The following is a 15,857-nucleotide window of genomic DNA, read 5'->3' as shown; positions in this document are numbered from 1 at the left end:
AACTGAGAGAGAAAGACAGCAGTGTAAATGTACTTAGACTTGAGTATTTCAACAACTCTTCTCTTCCAACTTGTTAGGCAATCACATGTACCTACGGGGGACGGATGGCCAGCCACACAGGAGGGTGATTTTTACTAAGGAGGAGAAGGAGGCCATGCTGACTGAGATGCAAACTATGCTTCTTCTGACAGGGAATTGTCAAGGAGGTGGACAGCTGGGCAATTGAAATAACCTTCTGTTTATCAATCACATTCTATTATATCTGAAATGATTATGATTTCAATGAATGTCATATCAGAGAGCACACAATGTTTCAATTTGTCACTTTTTGCTTAGAGGTACCCTGTCTACCCTGTCTTGTCACTTTGTGGTTAAAGGTACCCTGTCTACCCTGTCTTGTCACTTTGTGCTTAAAGGTACCCTGTTTACCCTGTCTTGTCACTTTGTGCTTAAAGGTACCCTGTCTAGCCTGACAGAAGTTCGAGAAGGCGAAGACTGTGGCGCCGGAGTTGAAGCCCATCAAAGTTGTTTCACCATGGCACATGATCAGTAAGTGTCACAATTCAAATTTTGCCCTGATAAGTTGTTTTGGAATGGTTAATTTATTTGACCACAGCAGAGTTCAATATTATAGAATGTGTGTGTTTGTGTCAGTATCCTTACAAATATGAAAATCTGCAGACTGTATGACACAGATATGGGTATGGGTAAGAATAAAGTAACTGTCACGTTCTGATCTTAGTTCCTTTGTGATGTCTTTGTTTTAGTATGGTCACTGCGTGAGTTGGGTGGGCAGTCTATGTTCTTTTTTCTATGATTTGGTATCTCTGTGTTTGGCCTGGTATGGTTCTCAATCAGAGGCAGCTGTCAATCGTTGTCCCTGATTGAGAACCATACTTAGGCAGCCTGTTTTCACCCTTGAGGTATGGGTTTATATTTTCTGGTTAGTGTGTTTTGCACCTGACGGTGCTGTTTCGGGTTGTGCTTTTTGTTTCTTTGTTTGACAGTGTTCAGTTTAAATAAATAACATGAACAAGTACCACGCTACGCTTTGGTCCTCACCTTCTTCCACCGACGACCGTTACAGAATCACCCACCAAAAAAAGGACCAAGCAGTGTGGTATTGGGCAGCAGCAGAAATCTCTGGACTCGTGGACATGGGAGGAGATTCTGGACGAAGAAGAACCCTGGGCACAGGCTGGGGAATATCGCTGCCCCAAGGCAGAGCTGGAGGCAGAGAAAGCTGAGCGGCGGTGGTATGAGGAGGCAGCACGGCAGCCAAATGTCTTGGGGGTGGGCACACAGGGAGTGTGGCTAAGTCAGGTAGGAGACCTGAGCCAACTCCCCGTGCTTACCGTGGAGAGAGGTGGACCGGGCAGGCACCGTGTTATGCCGTGAGGCGCACGTTGTCCCCGGTGCGCAGGCATAGCCCGGTGCGTTACATCGCAGCGCCTCGTATCAGCCGGGCTAGAGTGGGCATCGAGCCAGGTGCCATGAAGCCGGCTCAGCGCATCTGGTCTCCAGTGCGTCTCCTTGGGCTGGGGTACATGGCACCAGCCCTACGCACGGTGTCTCCGGTTCGCCAGCACAGCCCAGTGCGGTCTGTTCCTCCTCGCCGCACTGGCCTGGCGACAGGGAGTATCCAGCCAGGTAGGGTTGTGCAGGCTCGATGCTCGAGACTTCAAGTGCGCCTCAACGGGCCGGCCTATCCGGTGCCTCCTCCACGCACCAGGCCTCCGGTGGCAGCCCCACGCACCAGGCTGTCTCTCCGTCTCCTTCCTCCAGGTGCTCCCGTCTGTCCAGCGCTGCCGGAGTCTCCCGTCTGTCCAGCGCTGCCGGAGTCTCCCGTCTGTCCAACGCAGCCGGAGTCTCCCGTCTGTCCTGAGCCGCCGGTGTCTCCCGTATGTCCTGAGCCGCCGGAGTCTCCCGTCTGTCCTGAGCCGCCGGAGTCTCCCGTCTGTCCTGAGCCGCCGAAGTCTCCCGTCTGTCCTGAGCCGCCGGAGTCTCCCGTCTGTCCTGAGCCGCCGGAGTCTCCCGTCTGTCCTGAGCCGCCGGAGCCGCCCGTCTGTCCTGAGCCGCCGGAGTCCCCCGTCTGTCCTGAGCCGCCGGAGTCTCCCGTCTGTCCTGAGCTGCCGGAGCCACCCATCTGTCCTGAGCTGCCGGAGCCGCCCGTCAGTCAGGAGCTGCCGGAGTCGCCCTTTACTCCGGTACTGCCGGAATCGCCTGACGGAGGTGTTTCGGGTTGAGCTTTTTGTTTCTTTGTTTGAAAGTGTTCAGTTTAAATAAATAACATGAACAAGTACCACGCTGCGCTTTGGTTCTCACCTTCTTCCACCGACGACCGTTACAGTAATCTTCTCTCTAACACTTTAAATGTTAGGGTGGAACTCATCGGAGCCTCCATTCATTCCAGGAATGGAAATCGCTGGTGTCTGACGGTGACCAATCACTTTACCAAGTAGGTGGAGGCAATACCTATTCGTGCTTAACTCTATATTCCCTTCTGTAACCCATTAGAAAGGGTGCTTGGAACCAAAAATAGATTTTAGTTTTGTATGATACCCATCAATGATGGACATCTTCAACACCCATGGTTCTCCTGAGGTCATGAACGTGGTCATGAACGCTGGAACAAGTTACAGATGTTATAGGTTGTATTCTGTCACCAATGGTTTGTTTTATTTATTTTTCCATGGTACATTATCAGACATATTTCAATATCTTACATTGTCAATAGATATCGTTTTTCTACTGTATATACAGTTATTACATATACTGTAGTCTTTCCAATGTGTGATTGACTTAGTGTTGTTTGTCTATTGCTATGTTTGTATAAAGTACTTTCAGATCACTGATACTCCACCTGATGTGGTGGAAGTTGTCGTACCAGATCAGAACACCTTCGAGGACCACCTTCAGTCACAGACTGAGAAGGATGTGGAGGTAAAAATGATTGTCCACTGTTCATTTATTTTCTGTCCCTCTAAGAGATATGTAAGAAATGTATTTGTAATATGAACTATATTTGCATTTATTCCTGTTATCAGTCAAGGTGAGACTGAACATGGACAAGGCGCAGGAGAAACAGAAGGAGAACTACCGGAGCAGAATCAAGAAGGGGACCAAGTGCTACCACATCTGGGCGAATGACTTGGTTTGGAAGAAGGACGAAAGGAAGGCGAGACCTGGAAAACCTCTTTTGCTCCTAGCTGGGGTCACCATCTGTTAAGGTGAATATATAAAATGTCAGCTAAGAAGTATTTGCATTTGCATTTTTCTCTTTGTCTTGCTAGGGTTACCTCGGTGGAACCAAACAATCTTCCCATCCACCAGAACCAGTGAGTTTGGATCAGTCCGATTATCTGTGCTCTGAAACGGAGAGGGACCAGCTTGAGGTAGGCTATACCTTCCAAAAGTGTTAAAGTACATACTGTATCTCCCATTTATAACACTGCACTAATCCATCAAATTGTAACCTGTGTGTTTGTCTGTCTCCTATCATGTTCCCTTTAACTCTGCTCCTGTTCTCCAGGACCTAGGGGTTCTGCCTAACACCCAGACCTGGATCCACCTGATGTCCTCCATTACCTGTTCTCCAGGACCTAGGGGTTCTGCCTAACACCCAGACCTGGATCCACCTGATGTCCTCCATTACCTGTTCTCCAGGACCTAGGGGTTCTGCCTAACACCCAGACCTGGATCCACCTGATGTCCTCCATTACCTGTTCTCCAGGACCTAGGGGTTCTGCCTAACACCCAGACCTGGATCCACCTGATGTCCTCCATTACCTGTTCTCCAGGACCTAGGGGTTCTGCCTAACACCCAGACCTGGATCCACCTGATGTCCTCCATTACCTGTTCTCCAGGACCTAGGGGTTCTGCCTAACACCCAGACCTGGATCCACCTGATGTCCTCCATTACCTGTTCTCCAGGACCTAGGGGTTCTGCCTAACACCCAGACCTGGATCCACCTGATGTCCTTCATTACTAACCACCATTCAACTTTTCATGACATCATCTACAGCTACTGTTATTGTCATGTTGTCATTATCTGCTAAGATAGAGCAAGAAAACTATCATACCGGACACATAATATGTGAGATACACAGATGAACTAACAACACTAGCACTGTAAACACTCAGAAGAAAGAGTGCAGCAGTGTCTAGGCTTTGCAGTCTCCCTCTTCAAGTCCCCCTTCTGAGATTGGCTGCCTGTTGAGAAGAAATGACATGCAGAATCTCGCACCCACACAGCAACCACCTCCTCAAAATTCCACACAACACAATTCAGTATTTTAGTCTGCGATTGCAATGTGAGTGTACAACAAATCTGTAAAAATAAATGAATGACCCAACTGTACCAAAAAATATCAAAGTTTATGTATTAAATGTTGGTTTTCACAGCTGTTTCACAAGGTCTTCATTATTGTAAGTTGTAAGGTATCCTTTGATGTTATTTATTTGTTCTACATTATTAATTGTTGTATCCTAGGACCTACAATAGATGCATATATATTCAACCACAAGGGAGTACTAATGAGCTATGATGGAACAACATGAATCATCATAGAGGAGTAGTGAAATGAGATAATTTCAGTGTAGATAAGGGAGGAGCAGGTTGAAATAAAGACATTACAGCCAGAAAAGACAGTGTATGAATCAAACGGATTTGCGTATGAATGGAGTGGAAATGATCTGACCTCCTGATCTGTGAGGTAAGTAACTTTCAAGCAGATTAGACGTTTTATTTGCCATTTCCTAAACGTAGCAACGTTCAAGACATGTATTTCATGTTGTAATGTTAACAATGTATCCAAAAGTAGTTTGAAGTAATGTTTTCATTTTATTAGCTGAACAAAACTTGTTTAAACAGCGAAATTGTGGCGGAAATCTGTTATTTTTCATTTTTTAAGCAACTAATTGACTGATATAGGTTCAATCATTTGAATTCCATGTTATTCCGCTCAATGTACAGTTTCTATCGAGATAAATCAGATCAAGCCTGAACTGTGCGATGTTGTAGGTCAGTTGTAGTTTCCAGCAGGCCAATATTCTACATAGTTTAGCACAAAAAAACATGGTAATCAACTACAATGGCCATAATCCATTGCGTGCCTACTTGTCCGTTCTGTGTGGGGAGGGGCAGACAAGGAGAGGGAGAGATAAGACAGAAGAGTGCTCAATCGAGAGGATAGAGAGCAACTGCTTCGCGGGGTATCTATACCTGAAAATACATTGTCTAAGTGATTGACAGCTGGTATTCAGCAGTCATTAAAATCATTATTTACTTTGAAGAACTACTAAATTTGTGATTTTGTCAGATGGCATAGACAGCAGCTCTATAGAGATGAGATTATGATTTGGATTTAATTAAAGTCATCAAATAAAACAAATGTTATACACAACAACTGAAATATTTTGTTAAAATAAAGTAATGTGAATAAATTATGATAAATAAGTGATAAGCAATAATTGGCCGTCTCTACCATCATGGGAGTTTTATTCATTGTTTTATTCTGTGTTGTTACACATTATGCATAGAGCATTTAAAATCTAAACCGAATTTGAAAACCGTGATTATTTGTTGAAAATCAAATAAGACCAGAGACCGTGTGTGTTTTTGTGTGTGTGTTTATAAGAGCTCCACACCTCCTACATCCTTCCCACCCCTGACATAACACACACAGAGGGGTGTGAAGGAGAGCTGTCTAAGCAGAGAGAGATCCTGAGCAGAGCCCAGATCTCTCTCTCTCTCCCTCTCTCTTTCTTTCTCCCTCTCTCCCTCTCTCCACCAGACACAGCCTCATTGTTATTCCGAGTAGCAAGCAACAACTGGAGCCAAATCTGTCCACTCTCCACTCTTTAATTTGCAATCATCCCTCCTTTGCTCATCATGGCCTCAAATCATGTGTTTTGTCTCCAACACCTCAATGATGGAACAACCTGGATGTTCTCTCTATCAGAAGGACCCCGTGATCTTGTGGAGCTGTGACGTAGCACCAGGATGGAATAAGGTGGAATAAGATGGCTTTTGATCCCAGTTTCATGTGTACTCTTGAAGGCACTGAGTCATTATCAAATGACTGTCTGTATTACCATGTTGTGGTAATGGTTTGGACTGGCGATGACCATCTCAGGTCTCTTCGGGACTACACAGTATCCTCTTCCCACAGCCATGGTGTCTGTTTAGCCATAGCAGCAGTAGCAGACCGGAGGAGACATTCTATCATTTCTAAGCACTGAGATGACTAGCAAGAAACTACATTACTAAGAAAGTGAGAGTGCCAAGGCTTCCTATGAAGAATATCACTCACAGACCTCTCTTTTTCTGCATGAGAGAAAAAGACCATGTCACATAGAGAGGCCACACCATAGACCATCAGGCTTAGAGATCAAATCAGGAATTGTGAATAACGATAACCTCAACCAATGTCCCATTCTTCACTTCCTGTGTGAAGTAGGCTAGAGAGGGAAAAGCAGAATGGCAGTATTTCATGAAAGTTGTAGGAGAACGAGAACTAGAGGGGGATAGTGAATGAGAGAGAGACTCAGTGAGCATAGACTTGCTATTGAGAAAGGCCCCTGTAGGCAGACCTGGTTCTCAAGAGAAGACAGGCTATGTGCACACTGCCCACAAAATGAGGTGGAAACTGAGCTGCACTTCCTAACCTCCTGCCAAATGTATGACCATTAGAGACACATATTTCCCTCAGATTACACAGATCCACAAAGAATTTGAAGACAAACCCAATTTTGATAAACTCCCATATCTACTGGGTGAAATACGACAGTGTGCCATCAAGGCAGCAAGATGTGTGACCTGTTGCCACAAGAAAAGGGCAACCAGTGAAGAACAAACACCATTGTAAATACAACCCATATTGATGTTTATTTATTTTCCCTTTTGTACTTTAACTATTTGCACATCGTTACAACACTGTATATAGATATAATATGACATTTGAAATGTCTTTATACTTTAGGAACTTTTGTGAGTGTAATGTTTACTGTTAATTTTTATTGTTTATTTCACTTTAGTTTATTATCTACTTCACTTGCTTTGGCAATGTTAACATATGTTTCCCATGCTATTAAAGCCCTTAAATTGAATGAGAGAGAGGGAGAGAGAAAGAGAGAGAGAGAGAGAGAGAGAGAGAGCGAGAGTCAGAGGCCTACTGCCAAAATAGTAACAACATCAATACACGTCACTGCTCTTCTTCACACATGACTGAGAGAAGGGAAGGGCCCTGCAGAGAAGACAAATCATAGCCAGTGCCGAGACCAAAGCACAAATGGAAGACATGGAAATGGAAGACACCCTCTAAAATACATAAACACATACAAGAATGCATGGTGTGAGTCTTCTGTCCACATCAGCCCAGCAACGTACACTGGGCATGTGCAAGAATGAGCACAATCAAGGATGCCCATTCCTTTGCTTTTTGTTGTCATGTGACTAGAGTAGACTGCAGGAGTTGTGAATGATGGTAGGTTGTGTAGATAAAGTAGCTCAACTAGTCAGTAGCTAGCTGGCACTGTATGAAATCTTTGCCATATCCAGAGCTAGTCTCCTACCTCGTGTGACCTGCCTTAGACCCTCCTCGGGCCCAGTGGAAGCCAGGCCAGTTTTTCTTTCTATAAAGATACAGATAGGAGGAGAGGACAGTCATCTATCACCTCTGTGTGACAGCGTAACACCGTATAGCTGGCTGTCCCCCCTGCTGCTCTCCTCTGCTGTAGCCTGTTTAATATGAAGGCCTATTGATGGCTATCTGCTACCCACTGCTGTAGCCTGTTTAATATGAAGGCCTATTGATGGCTATCTGCTACCCACTGCTGTAGCCTGTTTAATATGAAGGCCTATTGATGGCTATCTGCTACCCACTGCTGCAGTGCTGTGGTGGCAGTGGCCACGCTTTGTCACTTCATTAGAAGTGTGCAGACGGGGTGACCTTGCACTTTGTCTCCTCTTCGTCACTCCTCCAGCGGTCCCTCTTTCCTTCATCACTCACTCTTTCTCCTTCTCCTCTGACGGACCAAGCAGGCAACCAGCCAGTTTCCTCCGCTCTGTACTCCCTCCCCCCCTCTCTCTCTCTCTCTCTCTCTCTCTCTCTCCCTTTGTCCTCATCCCTTTCTTCTCCCTCTCTACCCCCTCCCTCCATCCTCTCCTTCCTTCATTACCAGATGCTGTCACATCCCCCGGTTGCCCCCCACCTGCCATCCCGCTCCCCTGCCGTGCCACCCTGGTTATTTATAGTGTCACACAAAGCGGTGGGGAAGGTGGCTACAACAGCCACCCACACACACCCACACACACACACGCACACACACCCACACCCGCACGCACGCACGCACGCACACACACACACACACACACACACACACACACACACCCACGCACACACACACACACACACACACACACGCACGCACGCACGCACGCACGCACGCACACACACACACACCCGCACACGCACGCACGCACACACACCCGCACGCACGCACACACACACACACACACACACGCACGCACGCACGCACGCACACACACACACACCCACACACCCACGCATGCACACACACACACACACACACACACACACACACACACACACACACACACACACACACTTAGGGCGCCACTTTGATGTGTTATTATCAATGCTGTTTGATATCAGCTGTACCTGCAGTCACAATGTACTCCGTGGTCTGTGTTCTACACCGTGTAAATGCATCCTACCTGTTTCTCTGACATGACGTACAGATAGCTGTGGTCCAGTGAGAAGGCCATGTCTCTGAGGATGGAGCTGCCTTCCTTGATGACCAACACCGTCTCGTACTGGACCCCACCGTGAGGAGGACCGTCCACACGGATCTGATGACCGGAGACACACAGGTTAACATTACTGTATTAAACACACCCTGACTGAGGGACACACAGGTTAACATTACTGTATTAAACACACCCTGACCTAGGGACACACAGGTTAACATTACTGCATTAAACACACCCTGACCTAGGGACACACAGGTTAACATTACTGTATTAAACACACCCTGACCTAGGGACACACAGGTTAACATTACTGTATTAAACACACCCTGACCTAGGGACACACAGGTTAACATTACTGTATTAAACACACCCTGACCTAGGGACACACACTGAGGTTAGATATGACTTTAGTCTATGGAAAACTCATAAATAGGGTTGTACAGCATTTCACATGGGCTCACTACGGATAAGATCGGATTTAACATGCCATCCCATTTAAAATACCAAAACAGGACTCTACAGTGCAACCATCTTACTCATATATGTGCCTAAATATTTTGCTGTGCGACCTGGAGTTTTCATTTAGGAGCACCAGTGAGTTTGACATCAGTTAAAGTTTGAATCCACTTCTGATTGAAAACCCATATTACCACAGTGTAATAACATTTGAATGTCTCATTTAAGGGATGTGTTCAGCACGACGACCCTCTGTGACGACCCTCTGTGACATACCTACACATCTCGTCTTAGCACCAGTTACCGCTTCCCAAATAAGGAAGGATCCTGGTGACTGCCGGTGGCGTGAGAGAGAGATGGTTCTGTGATGTCACTGGTCACTGTGGTAACATGAAAGCTGATGGTTCTATCATCTGTTGGGCCCCTCCTCTCTACAGCCATGTATCTATTCACACAGTGACAGGTCCAAAGAGCACCCCACCCCACAATGAAACCTTTGCCCTTACCGCACCCCCCCAGGGGGTTGTCTCAAGGTCTGTCATTAGGGTCCCCTGGGAGTAGGGGCGAGGGGCGTAACAGTGAGGCGATAGCAAGTGGCCAAACACAACAGAACAAAGGTGAAATAAGTTCAAGACAACCCCTGATTCATGGTCTCTAAGACAAGAGGTTAGTCAGGGTTAGCCAAGCCCATAGAGCAGCGCCAGCAGTGCTGTATGCTTCTGTATGGTTCTGTATGGTGCTGTATGATTCTGTATGGTGCTGTATGCTTCTGTATGGTTCTGTATGGTGCTGTATGCTTCTGTATGGTTCTGTATGGTGCTGTATGCTTCTGTATGGTTCTGTATGGTGCTGTATGCTTCTGTATGGTCCTGTATGGTTCTGTATGGTTCTGTATGGTGCTGTATGCTTCTGTATGGTGCTGTATGCTTCTGTATGGTGCTGTATGCGTCTGTATGGTTCTGTATGGTGCTGTATGTTTCTGTATGGTTCTGTATAGTGCTGTATGGTTCTGTATGGTGCTGTATGCTTCTGTATGGTGCTGTATGCTTCTGTATGGTTCTGTATGGTGCTGTATGCGTCTGTATGGTTCTGTATGGTGCTGTATGTTTCTGTATGGTTCTGTATAGTGCTGTATGCTTCTGTATGGTTCTGTATGCTTCTGTATGGTTCTGTATGGTGCTGTCTGCTTCTGTATGGTTCTGTATGGTGCTGTCTGCTTCTGTATGGTGCTGTATGGTTCTGTATGGTGCTGTATGGTGCTGTATGGTGCTCTATGATGCTGTATGGTTCTGTATGGTGCTGTATGGTGCTGTATGGTGCTCTATGATGCTGTATGGTTCTGTATGGTTCTGTATAGTGCTGTATGGTTCTGTATGGTGCTGTATGGTTCTGTATGGGCAAGGAGCACAGCTCAAAGACTGAATAACTTGTGAACAAAAGCGGAATCAGAAAACCATTGGTTCATTTCCATGTTAGTCCTGACCTTCCCCCTGCCTCCCTGCCCAGTAGCAGTGTAATGCAAACACAAGCCTGGTAGCGTAGCTACATATGTGAAAACCATATGTACAGGATGTGGGGGAGACACCCGACCAGCATTAACCTGGTTACTGACATTTACAGCAGAAAGGGAGATGAAGAAGGAGAACTATACAAGCAATATGTTCATCCATAAAGCATGAGGGAGACATGCCATGATGAACCCATGTTGTGAGATGCTGCTGTTGACCCAGGGTGAGTGTGTGTGTGTGTGTGTGTGTGTGTGTGTGTGTGTGTATGTGTGTGTGTGTGTGTGTGTGTATGTGTGTGTGTGTGTGTGTGTATGTGTGTGTGTGTGTGTGTGTGTGTATGTGTGTGTGTGTGTGTGTGTGTATGTGTGTGTGTGTATGTGTGTGTGTGTGTGTGTGTGTGTGTGTGTGTGTGTGTGTGTGTGTGTGTGTGTGTGTATGTGTGTGTGTGTGTGTGTGTGTGTGTGTGTGTGTGTGTGTGTGTGTGTGTGTGTGTGTGTGTGTGTGTGCGTGCGTGCGTGCGTGCGTGTGTGTGTGAGTGAGGGACCTGGCTGTCTGTAATGTGGATCTACAGTTGAAGTCGGAAGTTTACATACACAAGGTTGGAGTCATTAAAACTTGTTTTTCAACCACTCCACAAATTTCTTGTTAATTAACAAAATGTAGTTTTGGCAAGTCAGTTAGGACATCTACTTTGTGTATGACACAAGTCACTTTTCCAAAAATTGTTTATAGACGGATTATTTCACTTATAATTCACTTTATCACAATTCCAGTGGGTCAGAAGTTTACATACACTAAGTTGACTGTGCCTTTAAACAGCTTGGAACATTCCAGAAAATGATTTCATGGCTTTAGAAGCTTCTGAAAGGCTCATTTACATAATTTGAGTCAATTGGAGGTGTACCTGTGGATGTGTTTCAAGGCCTACCTTCAAACCCAGTGCCTCTTTGCTTCACATCATGAGAAAATCAAAAGAAATCAGCCAAGACCTCAGAAAACAAATTGGAGACCTCCACAAGTCTGGTTCATCCTGGGGAGCTTTTTCCAAATGCCTGAAGGTACCACGTTCATCTGTACAAACAATAGTACGCAAGTATAAACACCATGGGACCACGCAGCCGTCATACCGCTCAGGAAGAAGACGCGTTCTGTCTCCTAGAGATGAATGTACTTTGGTGCGAAAAGTGCAAATCAATCCCAGAACAACAGCAAAGGACCTTGTGAAGATGCTGGAGGAAACAGGGACAAAAGTATCTATATCCACAGTAAAACCAGTCCTATATCAACATAACCTGAAAGGCCTCTCAGCAAGGAAGAAGCCACTGCTCCAAAACCGTCATAAAAAATCCAGACTATGGTTTGCAACTGCACATGGGGACAAAGATCGTACTTTTTGGAGAAATGTCCCCTGGTCTGATGAAACAAAAAATAGAACTGTTTGGCCATAATGACCATTGTTATGTTTGGAGGAAAAGGGGAGGCTTGCAAGCCGAAGAACACCATCCCAACCGTGAAGCACAGGGGTGGCAGCATCATGTTGTGGGGGTGCTTTGCTGCAGGAGGGACTGGTGCACTTCACAAAATAGATGGCATCATGAGGGAGGGAAATTATGTGTATATATTGAAGCAACATCTCAAGACATCAGTCAGGAAGTTAAAGCTTGGTTGCAAAGGGGTCTTACAAATGGACAATGACCCAAAGCATACTTCCAAAGTTGTGGGAAAATGGCTTTAGGACAACAAAGTCAAGGTATTGGAATGGTCATCACAAAGCCCTGACCTCAATCCTATAGAAAATGTGTAGGCAGAACTGAAAAAGTGTGTGTGAGCAAAAAGGGCTACAAACCTGACTCAGTTACACCAGCTCTGTCAACTTATTGTGGGAAGCTTGTGGAAGGCTACCCAAAATGTTTTACCCACATTTTAAAGGCAATGCTACCAAATACTAATTGAGTGTATGTAAACTTCTGACCAACTGGGAATGTGATGAAAGAAATAAAACCTGAAATAAATCACTCTCTCTACTATTATTCTGACATTTCACATACTTAAAATAAAGTGGTGATCTTAACTGACCTAAAACAGGGAATTTTTACTAGGATTAAATGTCAGGTATTGTGAAAAACTGAGTTTAAATGTATTTGGCTAAGGGGTATATAAACTTCTGACTTCAACTGTATGTACCTCCCCTAACACGGATAGGGCTGGCTGTGTTGTTCTGTCTGTCTGCAGACACAGGGGAACACTCCATAACTCTGACCTTCCACACACACAGTCTGCACTTCATCTCAATCAGACCTCTATCACACAACATACTGCCAGGGAGCTCTGAACACGGTCACCGCCTATTCTCTTTCTTTCTTTCTTTCACTCACTCACTCACTCACTCACTCACTCACTCACTCACTCACTCACTCACTCACTCACTCACTCACTCACTCACTCACTCACTCACTCACTCACTCACTCACTCACACACACACACACACACACACACACACACACACACACACACACACACACACACACACACACACACACACACACACACACACACACACACACACACACACACAGCTTCCTCAGAGTGCACTTCCAGTCCCAGCCCTCCACCTGAAGTCTGTCCATCCAGGGGTTTTAAACAGCACCAGTGTTCAGTGTTCATGTTCATCACCCTGCTTGTTTCTCGACCAGTGACCCTGGAAAGGTTAAAAGCCCCCACTTTAACCCCTGAGTGAACACTCACACACCAGCGGGTCTAAACAGCCCACTGTCAGGTAAACATGAACTGAGATAAAAGATTTATGGCCTCCCCCAATCTCTCCCTCCACTCACCCTGCATCTCTCCCCCCACTCTCTCTCCCTCCCCCACTCTAGTCTTGGCTCCTGAGTCACATAGAGAGATAATGGAATCAACATTAATGACAGTCCACAGCCCTCACCGCCCCTCTGCTCCTTGTCCCTCTCCCACAGCCCCATGCAGCAGACCCTGTTCTGCAGAGGTGCTCAACTCCCCCCCCAACACACTCCACAAGCAGAGAAATTATTCCAGGCATGCAGCTTGTGAGGTAGAGTTCTTCAACATCTCCCTTGAAATTGTCAGACAGATGCACTTTGTAGAGAGAGAGAGAGAGAGAGAGGGAGAGAGAGAGACGGAGAGAGAGAGAGAGAGAGAGAGAGAGAGAGAGAGAGAGAGAGAAAGCAAAAGAGCGAGAGAGAGCGAGCGAGAGCGAGAGAGCAAGATAGAGTTGAGAGAACGATAGAGAGAGACAGAGAGAGAGAAATGACCCGGAGCAGGTAATGGAGGAAGCAGAGGTTGCTTGGGGCTGAGTGCAGTGTAGTGGAGATGTACAAGTGAACACAGAGGGAGGGCTGATGCCAGTGGGCTTCTATCCAAACAGAAAAGGCTCTCCTCTCTCCCACATCTAACTTCACGGTAGGTCACCTGAGACTTCCTCTACCCTAATCTCCCTTTTCCCATGATGAGTCTCTCAGCATCATACACTCACACCGGAAACCTGTTCTGTCCTGCTTCTCCCCTCAATGATTTATTTATAGGCTACTGAGAGAGAAGGGTTCAGTTTACCAACCTCCTCTCCTCCCCTCCCCTCTCCTCTCCCTCAGAGAGTATTATACACCATTCATTACAGAAATGCCCTCTGCTAGGCCAACCTGAACCTAAAGGCTCCTGCCACGTCCCTGCATCTCTGGCTTAATGTCAACACCTCCACCATTACCAACGTTACTGTACCTCTCCCCAGAGTTTTGAGCAGAACCAGAGGAACAGAGACAGGGAGACAGATGGAGAAAGATGAGACTGTGTGAGAGGGGGGTCAGACCTTTAGCAGGCCATTGTTCGTGGAAACACGCCAAGGCCACGGAGCTGTGCAGCATTGTTAGCTGGCTAAAGGTTTAATTTTAATTTCACAATCATGAACCTTGTTTGCTGACCTAGAGTTGACTTCAGGACAGACTAGGGTGCATTCATACATATTGTATGGCATACATACTATGCCATCGAGAGCACTTACAGTTTACGGGGGGAAACTGGGGCAGAAATAGGTGTTAAAGGGTGCACTCAGATGTCTCCCTGATCAGCTAGAGAGCTATGAATGGGAGCAAGGACTGTGGATGACTGGAGAGTGCAACCCTACTGTCTCTCCATCAACACGATAGAGAGGAGAGACCCAACCAGTGTGTCCTACTGTCTCTCCATCAACCCGATAGAGAGGAGAGACCCTACCAGTGTGCCCTACTGTCTCTCCACCAACCCAATAGAGAGGAGAGACCCTACCAGTGTGCCCTACTGTCTCTCCATCAACCCGATAGAGAGGAGAGACCCTACCAGTGTGCCCTACTGTCTCTCCATCAACACGATAGAGAGGAGAGACCCTACCAGTGTGCCCTACTGTCTCTCCACCAACCCAATAGAGAGGAGAGACCCTACCAGTGTGCCCTACTGTCGCTCCATCAACCCAATAGAGGAGAGACCCTACCAGTGTGCCCTACTGTCTCTCCATCAACCCAATAGAGAGGAGAGACCCTACCAGTGTGCCCTACTGTCTCTCCATCAACCCAATAGAGGAGAGACCCTACCAGTGTGCCCTACTGTCTCTCCATCAACCCAATAGAGGAGAGACCCTACCAGTGTGCCCTACTGTCTCTCCATCAACCCAATAGAGATGAGAGACCCAACCAGTGTGCCCTACTGTCTCTCCATCAACCCAATAGAGAGGAGAGACCCAACCAGTGTGCCCTACTGTCTCTCCATCAACCCAATAGAGAGGAGAGACCCTACCAGTGTGCCCTACTCTCTCTCCCATATTCAGAACCAGCTCAGGACCATGGCATCATGGTTATTTTGGTGGGGTCTGGATCTCTGAGTGTGGCTGTCTGTGTGAAACAATTTGTCCAGGGAAAGTGCTGAATAAATTCAGCGGAAAAGTGCAATGAATGTGTGTGCAGCACGTTTAAGGATGTTCAATGCCTGGAGATGGGGGGAATGGGGGAGATTGGGGGAAATGGGGGAGATGGGGGGAATGGGGGAGATGGGGGGGATGGGGGAAATGGGGGGAATGGGGGAAATGGGGGAGATGGGGGGGGAAATGGGGGAAA

The 15,857-nt window shown here is 46.6% G+C and overlaps 1 protein-coding gene across 1 annotated transcript in view; it reads right to left on the bottom strand.

The window, feature by feature from the left end:
* The window catches only part of LOC115125041 (plexin-A2-like), a 522,986-nt gene that overhangs the window by 306,523 nt on the left and 200,606 nt on the right, over positions 1-15,857 (bottom strand). Inside the window, exon 4 of the mRNA XM_065020830.1 lies at positions 8,743-8,877. Coding sequence (XP_064876902.1) covers positions 8,743-8,877 — 135 coding nt within the window. The remainder of the gene's footprint in view (positions 1-8,742; positions 8,878-15,857) is intronic.

The sequence above is a fragment of the Oncorhynchus nerka genome, linkage group LG7 (genome assembly GCF_034236695.1).
Source record: "Oncorhynchus nerka isolate Pitt River linkage group LG7, Oner_Uvic_2.0, whole genome shotgun sequence".
NCBI lineage: Eukaryota > Metazoa > Chordata > Actinopteri > Salmoniformes > Salmonidae > Oncorhynchus > Oncorhynchus nerka.
The sequence above is the reverse complement of the archived record's forward strand: the minus strand, read 5'-3'. Positions and strand labels throughout refer to the sequence as shown.